Source organism: Sus scrofa, chromosome 9 (genome assembly GCF_000003025.6).
Source record: "Sus scrofa isolate TJ Tabasco breed Duroc chromosome 9, Sscrofa11.1, whole genome shotgun sequence".
NCBI lineage: Eukaryota > Metazoa > Chordata > Mammalia > Artiodactyla > Suidae > Sus > Sus scrofa.
This window is the reverse complement of record NC_010451.4, coordinates 8,447,435-8,470,662: the sequence shown is the minus strand read 5'-3', so window position 1 is coordinate 8,470,662 and position 23,228 is coordinate 8,447,435. Positions and strand designations below refer to the sequence as shown.

At 43.7% G+C, this 23,228-nt stretch overlaps 1 protein-coding gene across 1 annotated transcript in view; it reads left to right on the top strand.

Moving 5' to 3' along the window:
• The window catches only part of C2CD3 (C2 calcium dependent domain containing 3), a 119,234-nt gene that overhangs the window by 42,181 nt on the left and 53,825 nt on the right, over nt 1-23,228 (top strand). The window contains 9 exon segments of the mRNA XM_021062487.1: nt 3,290-3,784; nt 5,698-5,849; nt 7,614-7,860; nt 10,149-10,329; nt 11,674-11,857; nt 12,938-13,092; nt 15,460-15,601; nt 17,823-18,091; nt 19,317-19,406. Of these exon segments, the coding sequence (XP_020918146.1) occupies nt 3,290-3,784; nt 5,698-5,849; nt 7,614-7,860; nt 10,149-10,329; nt 11,674-11,857; nt 12,938-13,092; nt 15,460-15,601; nt 17,823-18,091; nt 19,317-19,406 (1,915 nt within the window).

The following is a 23,228-nucleotide window of genomic DNA, read 5'->3' as shown; positions in this document are numbered from 1 at the left end:
AAGCTGAGATGGAGTAGGCAGAGGGGAGCTGTGTTACTCAGGGCATCATAGGTCAGAGTAAAGGGTTCAGCTTTTATCCTACCAGCCAGGAAAGGGCACTGGAGCATGGAAGTGGCTCATTTACATATTAAAAAACTGCTGTATCTGAAGTTCCCCTCTTGGCTCGGTGGTAACGGTAATGAGCCAGACTAGTATTCATAAGGGCACGGGTTCGATTCCTGGCCTCTCAGTGGGTTAGGGTTCTGGCGTTGCTGTGACCTGCAGTGTAGGTTGCAGACACAGCTCAGATCTAGTGTTGCTGTGGCTGTGGTGTAGGCCAGCAGTTGCAGCTGCAGTTCGATCCCTAGCCTGGAACTTCCATGTGCCTCAGGTACAGCCCTAAAAAGACAAATAAGTAAATAAAATAAGATACTGGCTATATTCCCTGTGTCGTACAATATTTATATACTATATATATATATATATATCCTTGTTGCTTATTTCATACGTAATAGTTTGTGCCTCTTAATCCGCTCCCTTTCTATCACGCCTCTCTGCTTCCTTCTCCCCACTGGTATCTGTGAGTCCGTTTCTTTTTTGTTATATTCACTAGTTTCTTGTATTTCTTTAGATTCCATATCTAAGTGATATCGTACAGTATTTATCTTTGTCTCTGAATTTTTTCACTTAGCATAAACCTTCACGTCCATCCATATTGGTGCAAATGGCCAAAGTTTATTTTTTGTGACTGAGAGTCCATTGTCCAATATATGTACATCATCTTCTTTATATCCATTCATCTGCTGAGGGACACTTAGGTTTCTCCGTATCTTGGCAGTTGTAAATAATGTTGGTGGCATTGGGGTGCATATGGCTTTTCAAATTAGTGTTTTTGTTTCTTTCAGATATATACTCGAGACGAATTGCTGGGTCATATGGTAGTTCTGTTTTTAGTTTTTTGAGAAACCGCTATACTGTTTCCCACTGTGGCTACACCAGTTTACGTTCCCAATAGGTAGAAGAATTTGAATGTGTGGCTTTGGTATAGCTTTGTCCTATTGTCCTGGCAAGCTTTTGAAGTCATCACAACCAGGCTCCAAACATTCCCGTGGCTCCTCATCACCCAAAGCATAAAATACAGGGCCCACCAGATGACCCCACCAACCCCTGAGCCCGCCCTCTTGCAGTTGCCCAGGAGGTAGCCATGTCCAGCTAGGCACAGAATTGCTGAGGTGCCAGACTGTCGTATGCACCCTTGCTTTTGTTCTTGATTTTCATGCTGCTTCCTCTTCTTGGAAGCCCTCTCTGCCCTCTTCCTGGCCTTCCTGATAATAAATACCATTTAATTTTAAAGACTTGTTGGACTATCATTGCAAAAAATTAACAATATGTTATTCTTCCACTACCAAAGGTTTGTTTCTCACTTTCCTATTTCATTGTAGACTGCAAGGTTTATCATCAGAAAGGGTTAGTAAACAGGATTGATGGACTAGAAATAGCCTCTGCCCTGGCTGTGTTGGAAGAAGTACTGTTGTAAATGGACTGCTGCCTGTAGTCAGCAGAGCAGAAGAACTTCGCTGGGGGTTTTAAGTAAAAGGAATAGCAGGTCCTCTTTGTCTCTAGTAATTCAGTCTCGTAGTAGCGACCACTTTCATTGCTCAGCATTTATCCCTCATCCTGTTTTACTTTGTAACATTTTAAACTTTTTAAAATAACTTAAAACAGAGAGAAAAATTGCAAAAATACTACAAAGAAATCACCCTTTACGTGGACAGGTGTTATTTGTCATATTTGCTTTGTAATTATTCATCCACCTCTAATCTCTCTCTTCCTCCCTCTCTCTGTCTCCCTCTCCACTCTCTGTACGTAAACACACACAATTTTTTCTGAAATTTTTGAGAATATGTTAGACATTAAACTTTTTCTCCCTAAATTCTTGCATGTATTTCCTAAAAACAAAGACAATATCATACATATCTCTGTACAGTTATAAAAATCAATTTTTTTTTCTCTTTTTAGGGCCACACCCACGGCATATGGAGGTTCCCAGGCTAGGGGTATAATCGGAGCTGCAGCTGCCGGCCTACACCATAGCCTCAACAATACCAGATCTGAGCCGCTTCTGTGGCCTACACCACAGCTCATGGCAATGCTGGATCCTTAACCCACTGAACACGAGGCCAGAGAACAAACCTGCATCCTCATGGATACTGGTCTGATTCATTTCCACTGAGCCATGACAGGAACTCCATAAAAATCAACTTAACAGCAATACTATATTCTGTCTTTAGTCCATACCCAAATTTCACCAAATGTGTCAATATCTGCCTTTGTAGCAATTTTTTTTCCAGTCTGGGATCATCCATTGCATTGAAGTGTCGTATCTCTCTAATTTCCTTTTAGTCTGGAACAGTTCTGCACTCCTTCTTGGTCTTTTAGATATTTATGAAAAGTAAGGCCGGTTTTGTAGAATGCCCTCCATTGGGGTTTATCTGGATCATTTATTACTATGATATTGAAAGGATATGATTTTGCAACTTCACCATTCACTCCACCATTCCTGGTTCATTTCTTAATTGGCATTCCACCATGTGAACCATTCCCAGTTCTTTTTTTTTTTTTTTTTTTTTTGTCTTTTTCCCTTTTCTGGGGCCGCTTCCGAAGCATATGGAGGTTCCCACGCTAGGGGTCGAATCGTTGGAACTGTAGCTGCCGGCCTATGCCAGAGCCACAGCAACACAGGATCTGTGCCGCGTCTGAGAGCCACACCACAGCTCACAGCAACGCCGGATCCTTAACCCACTGAGCGAGGGAGGCCAAGGATTGAATCCAAAACCTCATGGTTCCTAGTCGGATTCGTTAACCACTGCACCACGACGGGAACTCCCTGGTTCATTTCTTAATTGGCATTCCACTGTGCGAACCAGTCATGCCTTCTCCTGTATTTATTTATATTTATATGAACTCATGGATTCTTACATTATTCAAAGGTTGTAATGTATTTATTTCATTTTGAAACTCAGATTGTGCCAGATTTGTCGGGAACTGGATTCTCTCTCCTTTCAGTATAGCTCTTCGTTTCTGAGCACTTCCTTATTTTCTGGTGTAAGATGATGATCTTGTATTATTGATAAATCACCTGCCTAGCTTTTCTTAACCCTGGTAAGGTGACGTATATGCAGTCTGTTCTTTTGTGATATTGGAGATGAGTTCATTTACTTCCTAATAATCTGATACCGCTTCGACTCCAAAATTCTGATTCCAATTCTAGAAGATATTCCTGTTAACCTTCTTCCTTTATGTTCTATAGGTAACTGTGGAGCTGGTTATAGATAACAAGGATTTCGCTGCTAACAATACAAAGCTAAGCAGCAACACCCACCATCCTCCACTTTGTGCTCTTTCAAGTCCAGATAAGACACTGCCAGAACCTAGCCAACATGTTACCGGTACCAAAAGTCCTCAGAGCTTAAACCAAATTCAAGAAGAAACTGTAAAGAAAACGCAGAATTTGGTACTCCCCACCCCAAAGTCACCAAGCCCTGTTGTACCAAATTCTTCAACCTTCATGGCTGTGCCGGCCTCTCATGATTGGATAAATCAGATAAGCGGGTCAGCAAGTGAGAATGCTTTGCTGTTGCATGTGCTGTTGATGGTGTCCGATGGGAAAGATTTCATGACTGGAGAATCTGAGAAGCAACCACCATGCAATGTTTATTTAAATTGCAAACTCTTCAGCACAGAGGAGGTCACCAGATCTGTCATCGCGTGGGGCACAACAAAACCAGTCTTTAACTTTTCTCAGGTAACGTTGCACCTGTCTTAACATTCTGTATCCATTAAGGATGAAGGCAGGAGTTGTGGGAGGGGAGACAGTCATTATAAAATTTTTTGTGTCTTTCTTTCTATTCTGTCTCAGTTGATATGGTTTCTCACGCTTTCTTTTGCCTGAATTCTGAGTTGTATTCTTTTATCTATTTATTTTTTTTTTTTTGTCTTTCTAGGGCCACACCCGCAGCATACGGAGGTTCCCAGGCTAGGGGTCCAATCGGAGCTGTAGCTTCTGGCCTACGCCAGAGCCACAGCAATGCAGGATCTGAGCCGCGTCTGTGACCTACACCACAGCTCACAGCAACGCTGGATCCTTAACCCACAGAGTGAGGCCAGGGATCAAACCCGCAACCTCATGGTTCCTAGTCGGATTCGTTAACCACTGAGCCACCACAGGAACTCCCAGACTGTCCTACCTGCTTCTTATTTCTCCCTGTCTGTTGCTTCCTCTGTGCACCAACAGGAACGAGCTATGTAAAACACGAACCTGAATATTTTATTCTGCTTAAAACCTTTCAGCGACTCCCCATAGACTTCAGGAGAGAATCCACATCCTTGCATTGGACTTACCAACCCCTTTAAGGCCTATCTGTTCTTCTCCCGCCTCAGCTCCTGCTTCTCTTCACAGTCCAGCTGTGCTCAGCTACTTGCCGTTTCCTGCATATTCTCTTTCCAGCCTCTGTGTCTTTACCTTCTGCCTTGAATTTCCTCTCAGCCTTGATGACTCCTGTTAGGCAGAGCCTTTAGTTGTAGTTACCTCCTGCTTATCCTCAAGCTTTAGAATCAATTCTCCCAGAAGCTCTCTCTGAAATCTTTCTATTTGGAGGCTACTTTGCTGTGTTTTACCTTTTTTCAGTTTCAGGGAACAGTGATGTGTTCAGGATGCCTATGTAAGTGGAGCTTCTTATATGGAAACAAGAGCGACTCTGTTGGGTGCTCTGCTCTCCCAGCATCTTCCTGTCATCACACCACACGTCATTTCTAGTTTCATCCTTTTCGCCTCCCATGTTTTCTCTTGGTTTCATCATCAGGGCTTCTGTTTCCTGTGCTGTTACAGTCATGCTGCAGCTTGGGTTCCTTCAAATTGGTGGGCCTTTGATTCTGCCATTAATTCAACTGACCCACTCTGGGCTCTCAATCTCTAGCTCTCCTTCTGACTTCTCTTTTCTCTTTCAGCTACCAGCTGGCTGGCCAGTTCTAGAATAATTTTACACTGAAAATTTAGGTAAATAGTTGGCCTTGCTATTTGCCATGATACCAGCTGGGCAGATCGTTTTGTACTAGGCCATGCCGCCCAACCAGTGGCTTGGTAGACCTGTATAGGTGCTCAACACTAACCTTAACAGTAGGCATCTTTGTTTCAAAAACATCTGTCTCTTGGAGCTCCCCTGTGGTGCAGTGGGTTAAGGATCTTGCACTGTCACTGCAGCAGCTCAGTTTGCTGCTGTGGCACAGCTTCAATCCCTGGCCTGGGAATTTCCACATGCTTTGGGCATGGCCAAAAACAGAAACTCTTATCTCTCAGCAGGGGTTTGTAAGTGAATCACGTCACCTTGGAAGGGGCTGCATTGCAAGCGCTTGGCACACATCCTGACTGACATGTCTGGCAACCTTCTCTGTGTCCGTGAACCCCTGTCTGTAGAGTCATCAGGGAGTGAGCTTTGTCCTCAGAGAATTCGTGCCGTTTTGTGTTTATGCCTTTATGTGTTGGTCTCTGACACAGGACTGCAGCTTCAGACGGAGGATACAGATGACTCACAGATTTTGATGTCTTCAGCTCCTGGCACTGTGCACGGCACACGATGGGCTGTCAGAAATGCTTGCTGGGTGAAAGTATAGGTTGCGCTCTGTCTCAGATGCGAAGTGTTGTCTCGTTCCTCTCCCCAGGTGATTCCCGTCTCTCTGTCTCCCAGCTGCCTGGAGAGGCTCAGGAACAACATGATGGTTATTGAGACCTGGAACAAGGTGCGGCGCCCCGGACAGGACAAGCTGCTTGGGCTGGTGAAGCTCCCACTCCATCAGTTTTACGTGTCATTCAAGTAAATGGGACCTTTCAAGTATTCCTTATCTTATATCTTTCACTTGGTCTGATCTGAAGAGGCGCGTGTGGGGTTCGCCTGCGTGACCAGGCCAGTACGTCCTTGGAGGAGCTTTCTCACCTCACCACACGTGCTGCTCCTCCTCCTGGGTCACAGCAGAGTCTCCCACCTTCCGCTGTGCCTGTTTCCCCTCTGCTGAGACCCTTATGTACATCAGGGCATTCAGTCCTCCGAGGCAGGTGACCCACGTGCCCTGTTTTACAGAGCAGTGAACAGGGCCCCAGAGAAGTTAAGTAACTTGTCTTGATTGTGAGTTGTAGAGCCAGGGTTGGAACCCACAGAGCCTGGCTGGCCCGTCCACTCTCCTCCCAAGGAGCTCAACGACCAAAGGTCATCACCTCACAAGACGGGAGCTTATCTCCGTCTGCGACCGTTAATACTGTTCACATCGGGCATTTGCAGGACTGCTGTGCTGAGTGTGTCTTCTAGACCCTCCGATCTCGTTGCTGGACCTCACTTATCGCTACCCAAAGCCTGGATGTGGTGTTAAATGATTTATCTGAGACTATTTCTGTCTTCAGTAGAGACTACTCATTTTTGTTTTGATCCAAGGTCCTGATTTTAAGTATTTTAGAGCTGATCTTTTTGCTAACAGCCGTCTCACGGCTCTTTGTTTTAAGTGCCGTGTTTGACACGGTACGAAGAGCGCTGCTGAGGGTGCTGTCTCACGGAACAACGGGAGATTGTCATCATCCCCGTTTACCAGGGAGGAAGCGTGTCGGTTCACTTGGAGAAGTCAGCCTTTCCGGCTGTCTTTTCATCCTCTCTGACACGAGGTGGTGCGAGATCCCCCGTCTCCCTCTTGGAGCAACCGTGAGGCTCCATTGAGAAATAGACAGGTAGGCCTTGGGTGAACAGCTCAGTAATTCTGTGCCGGTAGCACGGGCAAGGAGTTCTGCTGGAATCGGGGAAGTTGTGGTCAGCGCTAGGCTTTGGGGTTTTTTTTCCCCTTTTTTGTTGTGCTACTATTCTGGTCTGCTGTTCCCCTGTCCTTCTCATTTCCTTAGACTCCATTCTTTGTTGAGAAAACATAAAAAACAGTAGCTACCAGTTACCAAGCCCTTAGCATGTTGGTATTTTATATCTGACATCTCACCTGAGTCCTCACAACAGCCCTTTGATGGATTTTACAGTTGAGGAAACAGACGTTTAAAAGTTATGTTGATTATTTTGACTCATAGAGCAAGTAAGAGGCGATCTAAGGTTTAGCGTGGTGTGATGAAGAGCATTTGGACTTGGTTCTCATCTGTTCATAGCGGGTGATGGCAGCCCTTGCAGTGTTAGAAGGACTATAGAAGCCTTATGAAGTGCTCACCACGTAGTAAGTGCTCACTCAGTCCATGGCAGATATTGACGGTGATTTTACTCCAAACTTTCTGCCAGACTCCGGAGTCTATACTTTTTCTAGTTGATCACACTGTCTACCTCTGAAATAATGCTGTTTGGCAAGCTTCGGCCCACGATGCTACAGAGATGAGGCAGACGCATTCTTGGCCCTCAGACTGCTACACTTGGAACTTGGCTGCCTGGTCATTTTTATTTGATGGATTATAGATGGAGTCATGGTTTTCCAAACCACTGTTACTTCTCTATTTGTAGATCCGTTTTTAACAAACTGAGAAAATGAGCCGAGTAAGAAATGCAGCAACTCTGTGCCATGATTAATGACTGTTATTTGCTTATGCACAATTTCTCTCCCTTTAGAGACCCTAAGATTTCTCGCCTGCTGCTTGATGCTCAGTATCCAGTTGTTGCTGTCGACAGCTATATGCCTGTGATTGACGTGTTCTCAGGCCACCAAAGTGGGAGTCTTCGAGTCCTTTTAGCTATGGGCTCTTCAGAGCAGATAACAGCAGTGCAGAGGTTAAAGAATGAAGAAGGAACATTTCCGCCCTTCAGCCCCAGGCCAGCCCGTTTCCTGGACCAGCCATCTGTGCCGTCTGTTTCTATGGTAGTTACTAAACACTTAGTTTTTTCAAGTGCTATAATCTTATTTAAAGGTTTGCAGGGTGATGTTTTAATACATGTATATGTTGAGAAATGACTGCCTCAATCAAGCTAATTAACATATCCATCATTTTACCCAGTTACCTTTTGTGTGTGTTTGGTGAATATACTTAAGATCTACTCTCTTAGCAAATTTCAAACATTATCATCTCATTTTATCTTGCATGTTTTAATGAAACCATTACCCAGAATTCTTATTTCATTAGTGAAAGACTCAACGAAAGAACATCCTTGCATTCCAGTACTTGCTGCAGATCAAAGGCGTCGTCTTTCTTTCATGGTTTAAATGGATATATGTGTCCCTCGAAGCTCCTTGAATTTATAAAGAACATGTAACCAGGTCTTAATTTTCTAATTTACTAACCTAACTGCTTTAAAAAAAATTGACATGAACTTAAATCTGCTTTAAAAAAAAATAGTCTCAATGAAAAAAAAAAAGATAATCTGGAGAAAAAAGTTGTGAGGAGTTGAGAGGGATCCTAAATGTAGACCAGCAAAATCTTGCTCTGTGTCTTGATAAAAGTCCATATGGTAAGTTAAATTGAAGTTCCTTGCTTTTCTACTAATAATGTACAGGTCATTTTTTGGTGTACAGAGCTGTGCAGTCGAGAAAGCACCGTGACGAACTTTATCGTGTGTATTTCCCTAACAGCCACAGGAGATGGGTCATCGTCATTCTCTTTTTTAGACGATGAAACAAAAGCAGAGCGCTTCTGTTACTGATCAGGGCACACGGCTGAGAATGGGAGCGCTGCTACTGAGACAGGGGTGTTCTAAGTCCACTGTCTCAGGTCCTCCTGTATCTCGCATTTGATGTCTTTACCAGCATAGCCAAGCTCAGTCTCCACACCTTTTAAGTATTTTTTTTTTTTTTTATCTGAATCTGAAGGAAAAATACAGTGTCCCTGACAGAGAAAAAATTGCTAGGAAAGTATCTATTAATAGGTTGTAGTTTGTTATGGGCGCTAAACTTTTCTGTTATATATTTGTGTCTGTCACTTGATAATAGTGGTGATCTTTTAAAAATGACATAAAAGCACAAATAAAAAATATCTAATATTCACAAGTCGTATTTAGGTGTCATATAGCCCTCACATTGCAATGTAGATTCTGATTTTTTTTTTAATTTCACCCTAAATTTTTAAAAATGTTACTGTGAGCGCAAAAGAGGTCCTTAAAAGGTTAGATAGCTCCAATTGTTTTTCTTTCTACACTCAATAATCCCTCATCCCATCCAGCATCTACAGAACTGAATTTCTAAATTACTGTAATACTGTTTGGCTAAATTAAGCAACTGCTGTAATTAAGAGGTTTGTTTGTTTGTTTTCCCATATCTTTCTTCACTGGGGAATCAAACTGCAAGTTTTCTGTTTTCCTACGAAATTTTTTAAGCAGCTCTCACTGGCGTATGCTTTTAGATATCAAGGCAGAGACCTAGTGCAATCTCTCTTCCAAATTTTTTGAATTAATAGCTAGAATGTGAAACACGTATAAATCATGTAGTCTGACCCTTTTCTGATTCCTGAATTCCCCATTGAATACTCCCAGTAATCAGTTCTCTAGTGTCTGCTGAGGTTGTCTGAAATAGAGGTAAAGAACATTGGCTCTGGAGTCAGACCACCTGAGTTGAAACTCTGGTTCAGCTGTTACTCGCTATGCCTGTCAGATGAGCTGATGTAAGTGACAGACGCGTAGTAAATTATAAACACATCATCAGTTGTTATTAGTGGAAGTACCTTCAGGAACAGTGGACTCACGACTGCCCCAAGTAGTCCTCACCATGAATAAACAGTCTCCAGGTTGTTTCTGACTTCATTAAAAATAATAATTATGTAAATTATAGCTATTTGTTTCAAATATGTATTCTTTATCCTTTTAAGGGAATAGCCCTCTAAGTGTACAAAGACACAGAAATAGATGTTAAATTTTATCAGATGCCTTTTTGGCCTTTACTGAGATGGTCATTTTTTTCCCTTCCTCTGTTAATGCACTGGGCTATATGTATGTATTCCCTAATACTGATCCAGTTTCGCAGTCTAGAGTAAATGCAGCCTGACCTGAGTACAGGGACCAGTTGTGAAGCAGATACAATGAAAATTAAGTGTCTGTTTTAGAACCAGCTAATTAGTTATACTCATTTCTGCCTCTCTTCTCTGACTTCATAGAGAAGCAGGAACACTCCCGTACAAGCGACTCTTTAAAGCTCACCCGTATCTCTGTTTCATTTAATAGGCAGGGGACCAAGGAAATGGATTGATGGAGCATCACTTTGAACTCCGAGTGGACAAGGTGAAAGGGCTCGCCCCTCTTCAGGCAGCGGTCTGGGGAGAAGCAGACTGTTACGTCCAGTACTACTTCCCGGTTCAAGACCCGCAGGCCGGGGCGCCGAAAGGACCAGAGTTCCCCGAAAGCGGTACTGCGCCGCCTCGTTCTCGCGTGGCTCTTTTATTGAATGTATTTAGGAACTGCTTTTTTTCTGGGTGAAGTTTGCATTCCTGAGTATTTCTAGTCTTACTGGGCAGTAAGTTTTAACTGTGCTTAAATTGTTTCTTGTAACTTTAAAATTTTTTTTTTTCAAATTTATGGAAAAGTTGCAAAAATAGTGCAAAGAACTTCTTTATACCCTTTATCTAGGTCCATCAGTTATTTATATTTTGCCTCATTTTATGTCATTGACGTGACTCATCGCTCTTATCGTCCGTAAACATATGGTTGATTTTCACTATCCGCAGTAGCTATATTCTGTAAAATCATCAAGAGCACTGAATTAAGAGAATATCAAACCGTTGCCTCTGGGGAGGTACACATACCCATCACACGTACATCATAATCTCAAATCCTAAAGCACCTTGTCCTAGTAGATCCTGTTGTGAGGTTCAGAGCCTGCCCCACTGGCAAGCGCCAAGGTTGGCATTCAAACCCTGCCCAACTGGCCCCAGACCCAGAGCTTCTGCACTGTACTGCGGTGTCTGTCCCTTGCCATCTCCGTCTTCTGGTCATCTCAGAGCTAAAACAAGGAGGTGGAGTGTTGCCTTGTTTGATCTCAATGAGCACGTTGGGTGACTCGAATTTTCTGCCATTCTGAGCATGTACGTGAATAGCTGTGAACGTGCTCACTGGTTTTGAGGTTCAAATAAGGGACTTGTATCCAGGAGACATAAAGACCTCTTCAAATCAGTGGTAAAAAGACAATTCCGTTTAAAAATGGGCAAAGCCTCTGAAGAGAAGCTTCTTTAAAGATTTACAACTGGTCAGTAAGCTCATGAAAAGATGGTTGATTTAACATCATTAGTCACTTGGGGGATGAAGCCCAAAACCACGACACATACCACTTCGTACTCACTGAGATGGCTATAATCCAGAAAACAAAAACAGACTAACAAGTGTTGCTAAAGAAGTGAAGAAACTAGAACCTTCACGTATTGTCCACCAGCAAAGAGATCTCTTTCTTCCATTTTATCACGGCACGTCGGGACCATAGCTGCCAGGGAAGTGGACCTCGGTAGGAATAATAACAGTCAGAAGACAGAGATTGTGGTTTCAGGTCTTTGACCTAGTAGCTTTGGGTTCACCGTGTGACCTCAAGGTATCCATACCCTCATCTGTGCAGTAGCAGAAATAATACCTGCTTTGTTTTCTTCACAGGAGTGTTGTGAGGATAAAATTGAATACTCCTGGGTATTAGCATACTGTCCTACTGAATAAAACACCCTCAGTGACGTGTCACGTAATTCTGAACTGCTTTTCTTTTCCAAAGGCCTCTCTCTGAAGCCTTTCAGATCTGCAGCCACCCTGTGTGTTCCAGACCCCGTCTTTAACAGTGAGCACCATCACTCCCTCCTGTTGCCAAGAGACGTTCCGGTGCAGAGGGTCCTTCTCAGCGCCTTCTCTGCGCTCGGGCTCGGACCTGGAGGTGGAGTCCAGTTTGAAATCTGGTGCAGGTACAGTGTGGAGAACCCAGTGTGCCCAGGAAAGAAGCAGGGTGTAGAGCATCCTTACCTTAGTGAGCCCTGGTGGATTGTAAAGAAGCCAGACAGCACCTCCTGCCCAGCTTCATAGTATCTCCAACTGATCATGACTCTTCCAGATTTTACTGAAATCAGTTATTAGGCTCTTGGGAGCAGTTTTCTTCTATACTTCTAACCGCTAGTTACATTTGGAAGGGAAGTTTTAGTTTTATCTCCTTTTGTCACTTAAATGTATCAGTCACCTTTTTTTCCTACTCCTCTTTCTGCGTTATGGAGTTTAGGCCCTCATCATATCATGCCTCGGTTGCTGTCATAGCCTCGTAACTGGTCTCCCCACTTCTAGATTCATTTCTCATAGTCTTTTCTCGCAACCACCAGAAGAGAAGCCTTTGTAAATGAAAATCTGCTCATGTAACAGACGTGGGCAGATTTCTGGGAAAGGTAATGGCACGAATGCAGATGGTTAACCTTTCCCTGTGCCTCTCCACTCCCAAGATGATGCCTGGGAGGGTGTAAAGATGAAAGGAGAGGAAACAGCTTCAGGAACAGAACTAAGGAAGAGTGCTATCCACTTGCCAGAAACTTTTCCTAAATACGGTCAGGCGGAAATTATTTGACTTACAGCTTTATGATCTAAGAGTGGAACGTTTTAACATGAGATGGAAATAGAGTCGGTTCGAACAGACCCTCAGCACCCTCCCAATTCCTATGGCCGGAAGCCATAGGAGAGATTAGGACTGCCTCACTTAGAACCAGTTATGCTGCAGGATGGATGCTTTCAGCAGCAGCTATTCCCAAGGGCCCAAGCCAGACGCAGATTCTGCAAACAGAAGGCCTGTGAGAAGCGAGGCTTTGTGCTTTTAAACACAGGCTATAATTTATGGGGTTCCTCCTCCAGGTAATGGGCAGTTATCCAGACATAACCACAGCTGTATACCAGAGAATAGTCGGGCTCCAAAGATAACTAGACACTGAAAGCTGATCCCCAGGCCGACGGAATCATCCATCCCTCTAATTCTTCCAACTGACAGCTTGTGCTTTTGTGGCTTACAGATACTATTATCCTAATGTGAGAGACCAGATGGTCGCCCGGGGAACCCTGCCGTTGTCGAGGATCTGTGCCCTTGTAACCATGCAGCACCGTGAGGATGTGGGAGCACAGTCCTTCAATCTCCCGTTAGCCTCCAGGCTAGAGGATAAGAGCGACCCAGGAGCCAGTTGTCAGGTAGCTGGAGACTTGTGTAGCTTCCCCTTTCAAAGGCAGCATGTGTAAATATCCCTTTGCTCTCTGAATGAGTAATTCTTCACATTTTGTGGTACTTATCCTTTTGAGAATCTGGTAAAAAAAAAAAAAAAAAAAAAAAAACCTGAGACACCTTCTCTTGGAAAATGAGTGTGGAATATACGCTGCAAATTTTGCGTATAATTTTAGAAAAGTCCTAGTTGTATAGACTGTAAGTGTTGCTTATCTCATTTTCCCTTGAACTTCATCATAGCATAAATCCTAAGTCCTACATAGTGTACTCAAAAGAATCATTATTCTAAGGTAACATGATGTGGGATTGGGAGAATACAGTCAGCATGAACTGGGAATTCACTCTAAGGGAGGAGGCAGGATTTAAAGTCGGAAGAGATGAGGTAGAATTTGCAGTTTTGAACTATATCCATATGGTTGCAGCAAGACGACCTACCCTCAGATACATCACCCATAACCAGAACTAGCTTCTTCAGTCAAATTACTATTCCCACTTGCTGGAGAGTGTCTGCCCAGACCAAAGGCTTTATCTTACTGTGATTAAGATGGAGTTGTTCCTGTCTGGAATCTGATATATGGCACAAATGAACCTTTCCACAGAAAAGAAACTCATGGACTTGGAGGACAGCCAAGAGGCAGGGGGAGGGAGCGGGATGGATTGGAAGTCTGGGGTTAATAGATGCAGACTATTGCATTTGGAATGGATAAGCAGTAAGATCCTGCTGTAAAGCGCTGGGAACTGTATCTAGTCACTTGCGATGGAGCAGGATGGAGGATAATGTGAGAAAGAGAATGTATGTATGTATGTGTGACCGGGTCACTTTGCTCCAGAGTCGAAAATTGACAGAACACTATAAACCAACTATAATGGAAAAAGTAAAAATCGGGAGTTCCCGTTGTGGCACAGTGGTTAACGAATCCGACTAAGAACCATGAGGTTGCGGGTTTGATCCCTGGCCTTGCTCAGTGGGTTAAGGATATGGCGTTGCCGTGAGCTGTGGTGTAGGTTGCAGACGCGGCTCGGATCCCATGTTGCTGTGGCTCTGGTGTAGGCCTGTGGCTACAGTTCCAATTTGACCCCTAGGCTGGAAACCTCCATATGCCGAGGGAATGGCCCAAAAAATGGCAAAAAGAAAAAAAAAAAAAAATCAAACCTGAGGGCTAACCCATATCCACCAATGCTATCAGTTCTATATGTAAAAAAAAAAAGAAAAAGTAAAAATCATTTAAAAATAAATTAATTTAAAAGATTTTTTAAAAAAAAGATTGAGTTGTTGCACCTGACCCTCAGTGATCAGCTTTTTCTGTTGTTCCATAGAACTTTCCCTTGGAAGGAGAAAAAGCTTTCCCTGAACTATGATAGAATAATTTTTATGAAAAGATGGCATGTTAAGTGTAATAGGGTGATAGAAATATGAATGTAAAAACCTTAAAAAGGAGTTCCCGTCGTGGCGCAGTGGTTAACAATCCGACTAGGAACCATGAGGTTGCGGGTTCGGTCCCTGCCCTTGCTCAGTGGGTTAACGATCTGGCGTTGCCGTGAGCTGTGATGTAGGTTGCAGATGCGGCTCGGATCCCGCGTTGCTGTGGCTCTGGCGTAGGCCGGGGGCTACAGCTCCGATTCAACCCCTAGCCTGGGAACCTCCATATGCCGCGGGAGCGGCCCAAGAAATAGCAACAACAACAACAAAAGACAAAAAGACAAAAAAAAAAAAAAAAAAAACCTTAAAAAAGGAGAAAGGTTGGAGTCCATCTCAAGTCTATAAAAATAATTGGGAGTTTAATAAATCTGAAATTAAGTTCAGCCTCTGAGAGTTGTATGATCTTGGCAAGCAGTTGAATCTCTGAACCATCGTTTCTTATAAAGTGAAAATAGTCACTTCTGCCTCTGTTAATCCTCAAGTACAATATTATATGATTCTGGGAGTTCCCCTCGTGGCTCAGTGGTTAAGAAATCTGACTAGAAACCATGAGGTTTCGGGTTCGATCCCTGGCCTCGCTCAATGGGTTAAGGATCCGGCATTGCCATGAGCTGTGGTGTAGGTTGCAGACGCAGCTCGGATCCCGCGTTGCTGTGGCTCTGGCGTAGGCCGGTGGCTACAGCTCCGATTCAACCCCTAGCCTGGGAACCTCCATATGTCGCAAGAGCGGCCCAAGAAAATGGCAAAAAGACAAAAAAAGAGTGACTCTGACTATAGATAGTTGTACTGCTAAGGCCCCTTATTATTAGGATTATAGTGTTTATCCTCTTCCTTCCTGATCAGGACTCGGGGTTTGGTGAAAAGAGAGTATTTCAACCAACCCTCTTATCATTTTCCCTTTTGTGCTCATTCCTCAGGTTTACTGGATGTGGACCTAAGGTACAGACGTACTCCAAGGTCGGCAGAGGGAGTTCCTGCTGCCCGAGCTGTCTCCATCTCGGTCCATATCATCAGAGCCTGTGGTTTGCAGGCAGCAGCCAAGTAAGTCCACCTTAGAAAAGCAATTCTCAACCACACCTTTTCCCACCTCTCTCCACGTGATATATGATGCTTGAATAGCATAAAACTTTATGTGTTCAGTTTCCAGTTTATTAACCATACCTCTGCTCTTTTCTTTTTCTCTTAAGAATACATATAAGACTCTAGGTGAGGGAGTTCCCACTGTGGCTCACTGGAAACGAACCTGACTAGTATCCGTGAGGATGCAGGTTGGATCCTTGGCCTTGCTCAGCGGGTTAAGGATTCAGCATTGCCCTGAACTGCAGTGTAGGTCACAGACGTGGCTCGGATCTGGCATTGCTGTGGCTGTGTGGCTGTGTCCAGTGGCTGCAGCTCCTGTTTGACCCCTAGCCTGAGAACTTCGTATGCTGCAAGTGTGGCCCTAAAAAGACTAAAAATAAAAAAAGAATATAGGCGAATAAATCACTTGCAAGTTTCGCTTTTTTAACTGCTTCTAGCAACTTAGTTCCTTGACCTTGTCCAACGATTTTACCCTCTACCTCTTATTCGCAAGATCGGACCCTCTGCCCACACCCCGAGCCGGGACCAGTCACTACAACCCCTCTGTTGTCTCATGTTCAGCTCTGAGCACCACCTCCTGCTTTTCTAGCCCACACCCCTTAGTTTTTTCTCTTTACAGAAGCCAGTGGTCTTACAAAAACACTAATCAGATCTTGACACGCATCCACTTAAAACCCACAAAATGCCTTTCCATCTCATTCAGAGTAAAAGTTAAGAGTTTTAAAATGGCTGTCAGGGAGTTCCCATGTGGCTCAGCGATCATAAGCCTGACTAGGAACCCTGAGGTTCAATCCCTGGCCTCGCTCAGTGCTGTGAGCTGTGGTGTAGGTCGCAGATGTGGCTCAGACCCTGTGTGGCTGTGGTGTATGCCGGCAGCTGTAGCTCCGACTGGACCCCTAGCCTGGGAAGCTCCATATGCCAATGTTGCAACCCTAAAAAGCAAAAAAACTAAAAGAGAAAATAGCTGTCAGGGGTTCTCTGGTGGCCTAGTGGTTAAGGATTTGGTGTTGTCACTGCTGGGGCTCAGGTTCGATCCCTGGCCCGGAAACTTGTGCATGTCACAGGTGTAGTCATAAATAAATTAGTACGTACCTATGTACATATGGCTCTCAGACTCACAGCCCTGATCTGACCCCGTTATCTTTATCACAAAATTCTTCAAATAGACTTTTTCGATAACTGTCCGAGATCATCTTAGTGTTAATGAGACACCAGAGCGGTTTTTAATTATGTTCTCCCACATATTCAAACTTGCGATGGTTTCTTATTGTCAGTCGGAGTGGCCTCCTCATTTTAATTGTACATTCCTATTACTAAAAAATAAAAATTTAGCATACTGTCTAAATGTGCTTGTACTTATTCATTATGAGTCATCTTCAGGTACTACTGTACTGATGCGTTATGTACACTCTAAAATATGCCATGGAGTAGTAAAACTTTAATATACCAGATGGCAGCTCTAAAAGTTTTTCGTATTTTCTTCCTGTGCCCAGATAGTTTACCCTGTGAACCCCCAGTCGTACTCCCTCCACCTCAGGGTGCTGGTCCACAGGATAAGGTTCAACCTGCTTGTTCAACGTGGCATTCAAGGCCCTTGAAAATATGTTCATCTGAGTCTTAAAAGGAGAATAGGAGTTATCGAAATGCCCAAGAGAGCTGAAAATTATTCTGGTCAAAGAGCAGAACATACGCAGAGGCAGTGGAGCCATGGCACTTGTGGGTGTGGAACCTGTTCAGGCTGAGACCCAGCCCAGGTCAGAACTCGTAGATATGATGTTAAATTCGCTGATGTTTAGTTGGCAGAGAAGGGCTTCGAATTTTAATGCTCAGTAGATTTCAGAGAGTGAATAGTGGAGAAGAAACGTGGTAGATTCTTTCTCAGGGGATTCCTGGGGAAAGTCCGATTGGATGGCAGACAGTTTGTTGAGTCCCACATTTGGTCCGTGTACAAAGGAGTGTCCTTGGAGTGTCACTCGAGTAGCAGGCGAACGTCGTCGCCCCACACACATAAACTGTGATACCTGGATTACTAAGAGCCCAGCGTGGCACCGCCAAAAGCGAGACAGGAAACACATGGTGGGTCAGTGTTCTTGGCGGCGGCGTGGAAATGCTGCTGATTTCTAGGCAGTCAGGCGGATTTCTGGTGTTACCTCCTTCTCATTCCCCCCCTTCTCCCCTCCAGGGCTTTGGCTGAGCAGGAACCTGCTCTACAGTTTAGCGCCACAGTCGGGGTCAATGCCTTTGTCACCACTCATCTCTCCTTCCTGCCCAAGGGAGAGCAGCGCCAAACCCGCCCTGTGGCCTGTTCCTTCTGCCCGGAGTTCTCCCATCACAGTGAGTTCTCGTGTGACTTGGTAACGCAGCACCTCGGTGGAGAGGCCTGTCTCCTGGCAGAGCTCTTGGAGTTTGCAGAAGTTACTTTTGCTGTTTATCATGAAGATACCAGGTCAGGTGAGCACCAAATGACTCACAGCCAGAATTAAACGGGCTCTGTTTTGAATGGAGTAGCCCTTCCTTAGGAAGTAGGTGCTGAGGTGTTGAGGGCTGAGGAATTGTATTCTCAATAATGTACTTTTGAAGGGTACAACAAAAATAAGTCAGATATATAGAGAGTGTGTTTTGTGTGTGTTTTTTTAATTTTTATTGGAATATAGTTGATTTAAAATGTTGTGCTAGTTTCAGGTATACAGCGAAGTGAATCAGTTATACATGTAAACATACGTCCGTTCCTTTTCAGATTCTTTTCCTATCTAGGTTACTAGAGTATTGAGTAGATTTCCCTGCGCTATGCAGTAGGGCCTTCTTAACGAGTGTGTTTGAGAGAATGGAGAGAGAGAGCACATGTGTCGAAATGGTAGTGGGCGAATCTTGATGAAAGGTATATGGGAGTTCATGGTAATATTCTTATAAGTTTTCTGTGTGCCTGAATTTTTCAAAATAAAATGATTTGTGTGTGTGTGTGTGTGCATGCACACACATGATAAATGATTTGATTAAAATGATTTGGAAGGAGTTCCCATTGTGGCTCAGTGGTAACGAACCCAACTAGGATGCAGGTTCGATCCCTGGCCTCGCTCAGTGGGTTAAGGATCCGGCGTTGCTGTGAGCTGTGGTATAGGTCACAGGCACGGTTCAGATCCCACATGACTGTGGCTGTGGCGTAGGCCAACAGCTGTAGCTCTGATTCGACCCCTAGCCTGGGAACTTCCATGTGCCGCAGGTGTGGCCCTAAAAAGAAAAAAAAAATTTTTTTTTAGAGAGCATTCAGGTTTTGACTGGAGCAAGTTTTTTGGGCTTTTTTTGTTTTTTGTTTTGCTTTTTAGGGCTGCACTAGCGGCATATGGAGGTTCCTAGGCTAGGGGTCGAATTGGAGATACAGCTGCCAGCCTACACCACAGCCATAGCAACACAGGATCTGAGCCGCATCTGTGACCTACACCACAGCTCACAGCAGCACCAGATCCTCAACCCACTGAGTGAGGCCAGGGATTGAACGTGCAACCTCATGGTTCCTAGTCAGGTTCATTTCTGCTGCACCACGACGGGAACTCCTAATGCATCTTCTATCACTGAAATTCACTGAATATAAACGGAGGGTTCTATGGATATATTGTAAACACAAGGCCTTTGGTCAGTAGACCACCAAATCATTTGTCTTTTTTGTTTGATTTAACAGCCAGTGATATAACCAGTATCCACTCATTCAGAGATTATCTACTTGGAGTAGTAAAGATTCCAACAAAAGAGCTGCTGATGAAGAGATCTGGTAGGGATCCTGGATTATCACTTTCTAATCCCACCCTTGCCCACACACTTCCTTGCAGGAGATCATTTTGTCTGGCTCTCTTGCAAAGTATGCAAAAGAAAACCTGACCGCTTAACACATGCTTCTGAATTCTCCCAAATCCCTCATAGGTTTTCTCAAAAGCATTTCAAGTCCTTTGCTCATCATTTCGCATGTCTTCTAATAAGGCAGAGAAGCTCAAAACATTGTGCTGTCATCTCACTACAGGAAAGATGATGAGATGAGTCTTCTGATAATGAATATGGCAATATGATCTCATTATATAGCACTCTTAACAATATTTTCAGATTTGTTTTTTTGTTTTGTTTTGTTTTTTTAGGGCCACACACGCGGCATATGGAAGTTCCCCAAATCGGGGTCAAATTGGAGCTCTAGCTGCTGGCCTACATCACAGCCACAGCAGCACCAGATCCCTAACCCACTGAGCAAGCCAAGGATTGAACCCTCATCCTCATGGATATTAGTTGGGTTTGTTACAACTGAGCCACAACAGGAACTCCCACTAGTTGGATTCTTAGCCCACTGAGCCACAGCAGGAACTCAGATCTTGGTTGAGCCTCATGATACGCTTATTGATGGGTAACCCATTAGACAGATGAGGAAACTTAGGCTCACCGAAGATAAGTGATTTGCCAAAACCACACAGCTAGGTAGGGTAGAGTACTGGAAATCAAAGCCACATTCTCCCATTCTTTTTCTCTCTACTCTCCTCTCTGGCTGAAGAAGAAATAAGGACATTAGTGAGGTGAAAGGTCCACAAGAAGGCATAACCAGCCACAGAGGCAGTCTGGAAATACTGGTCCCGGCCTACTTTTTACTCACCCAGTGACCTCGACCTCTCTGAGCCGTGGTTTTTTCTTTTTCCCAATTTTGATTTACAGTGTTATACCAGTTTCTTCTGTACAGCAGTCATTCAGACATGCATATATATAGATACACACACACACACACACACGCATTCTTTTTTTATATTATTTTCTATCATGGCCTATCCCAGGAGATTGGGTAGAGTTCCCTGTGCTATACAGTAGAACCTTGTTGCTCATCCATTCTGTTAGGTTTGGGGCTTTTAGTGGGGACGGGGGTTGTTTCTGTTTTGTTTTGTTTTGGGTCGCTCCCACGGCATGCAAAATTCCTGGGCCAGGGGTCAAACCCATGCCACAGTAGCGATCCAAGCCACTGCAGAGACACCACCAGATCTTTAACCCACTGCTTCTTCATTCTAAATGTAATGGTGTGGATATACTAACCCCACACTTCCAGTCCATCCTGTTCCCTCTCCCCTCCCCTTTGGCAGCCCACTTTTCCTCTCCTATGGATGAGAGTGTTAATCCTGACAAGTCAGTGACTAGGCAGGACTCCATGGATACAGAATATATTTCATAGGGTATGTAAAGTACCTGACGCATGGTAGGCGCTCAGTAAATGTTAGTTTTCTTTTTCTTGCCCATCTTCCTCCCTAAGATTATATAATATAGTTTCCAAAACTTTATCACACATTTCCCAAACTTAATTGTGAATTAAAATTTGAGCAATACTCTAATAAACGGGTACTGTGTGCCTGCCAGAGAAAAGTCTCTTAAACTTGATGTAGGGTTCAGATCTCACTTCTGTCACTTTTGTGATCTAGAACAAGTCACTTCATCTCTCAGATCCATAGTTTCTTCACCTGTAAAAATGGAAATAATGAAATCTTATTTGCAAGGTTATTGAAGCATTCAGTGAAATTACACCTGTGAAGGATCTTGGGCACATAGGACACCTCAGTTTCCTTCCTTCTGAAACTTGCTGCTGCGTGTGTCAGGGCATAGCGGCACCATCTGGGAAATCCCATCTCTCCAAATTAAATTTAAGCCCTTGGAAATAAACCTTTTGGACTCTTTGGGATGTATCATTTGTCTTCATGTTCAGAGTTATTTTAAAGTGAACATTCTGTTTTGTTTCCCCCCCTGCCAGTAACCTCAATTATAAAATCATAGAACAAAAGGAACAATCCAATCCAGGAGTTCAGTGCTGAAATGACGTGAAATTTTTTTGTGTGTTTGTGCAGTTTTCTGGGGATAACTTTGATTAGAGCCAGAGGGACCTGTGACCAGAAAATGTTAAGAACCACTAGGTTGTGAGGAAGTTAATACCCAGTGGTGAGAAGTTAGGAAAGCCAGAGCCGTAAGTGCTTAGTTTGACCGTGTCAAGAGGAGGCTTAGAGAGCAACTCCTCCTTTTACAGATGAAAAATGGGAAGGCCCAGAAAAATTAAATACCTTTTCCTAAAGTCACGCTACCTTTAAGTGACTTGACAAATTAACCCCAATAAGTCTAAATCGTCTCATCTATAATTTTAATTAATAAAACCTTTCTCAGAAAATTGCTGTGAATATTATACCAACCCACCTGTTTTACGTAATTGGGAAATCCAAAAGGCTCAGAAAAATCAAGTTTTTTATTAGCTCATTAAGCAGCCAAATCTGACCTCAACTGACATGAGACTTTTTTTTTTTTTTTTTTTTTTTGTCTTTTTACCATTTCTTGGGCCGCTCCCACAGCATATGGAGGTTCCCAGACTAGGGGTCTAATCGTCGGAACTCTAGCTGCTGGCCTACGCCAAAGCCACAGCAACGCGGGATCTGAGCCGCGTTTGCAACCCACACCACAGCTCAGGGCCACACCGGATCCCTAACCCACTGAGCAAGGCCGGGGATCGAACCCACAACCTCATGGTTCCTAGTCGGATTCATTAACTACTGCGCCACAATGGGAACTCGGACATGAGACTCTTTAGTCTTTATTTTCTGACTTAGGTCACTGCCTGATTATATAAAGTTTTTTTGAAGTACATCGTGCCCATTTGTTTTCATATTGTCTGTGTGTAGTTTCACACCAGAAAAGCACAGTTGAGTAGTTGCAGCAGAGACCATATGGCCCAAAAGCCTAAAATACTTTACTATCCCAGCTTTTACAGAATAAGTTTACCAACCCCTCACTTAGGAGCCCACTGACTAGTACATAATATTCAATTTATATATCACTGAAAGTTTTTAAATTCAGGACAAATCTGACCCTAAGGGTTTCAGGTAAGGCTCTGTGAACCTATGGTAGGTGGTTGTAGACTTGAAAGCCAGCTGGACCTGGGTTCAGATCCTGGCTCTGCTACCCGGTAGCTGTAATAACTGGGGCAGGTCTCTGAGGTCCATTTTCACATCTGTACAATAGGGATTATTATCCCGTCTAATCCTCACAGGGTTATCAGGAGAATTAAATGAAGTAATTAATATGTGTAAAGCGTAGGAGAATTTTAACACATAGTAGATACAGATACTCAGTGACGAGTAGCTATTATTTTAAGTTGTTATTTTGAAATCGAGTGCCTGCTCCCTGGTATGTGTTTACTAAGTGGCAGTTCCCTTGGCGAAAGACTCAGGATTAGACCCCAGACCTCCTGACTTCTTGTCCCATGCCTTCTCCTTGTACTCCTGGTACCGTGATAATATTTCGCATTTTTTATTCTCTTTAAAAGCTCTTCCAAAACCATTATCTCATTTGACAATCATAATAACTTTTCCTGGCAGACAAAATCAACACTAATTTTCTCATCTGTCAGTGAAGGAAATAAGGCTAAAAGAAATGATGGTTTACTCAGACTAAACCACTAGTTTTGGATGAGCCAAGGAGCAAATGCAGGTCTTCCAACTCCTGGCCTTTTTTGTACTTCTCATGGCCCAGTCTCACTGCCTTTCAGTGGTCGCATAAAGCAAACTCCAGGGCATTGTGGATGTATGTTTTCTGT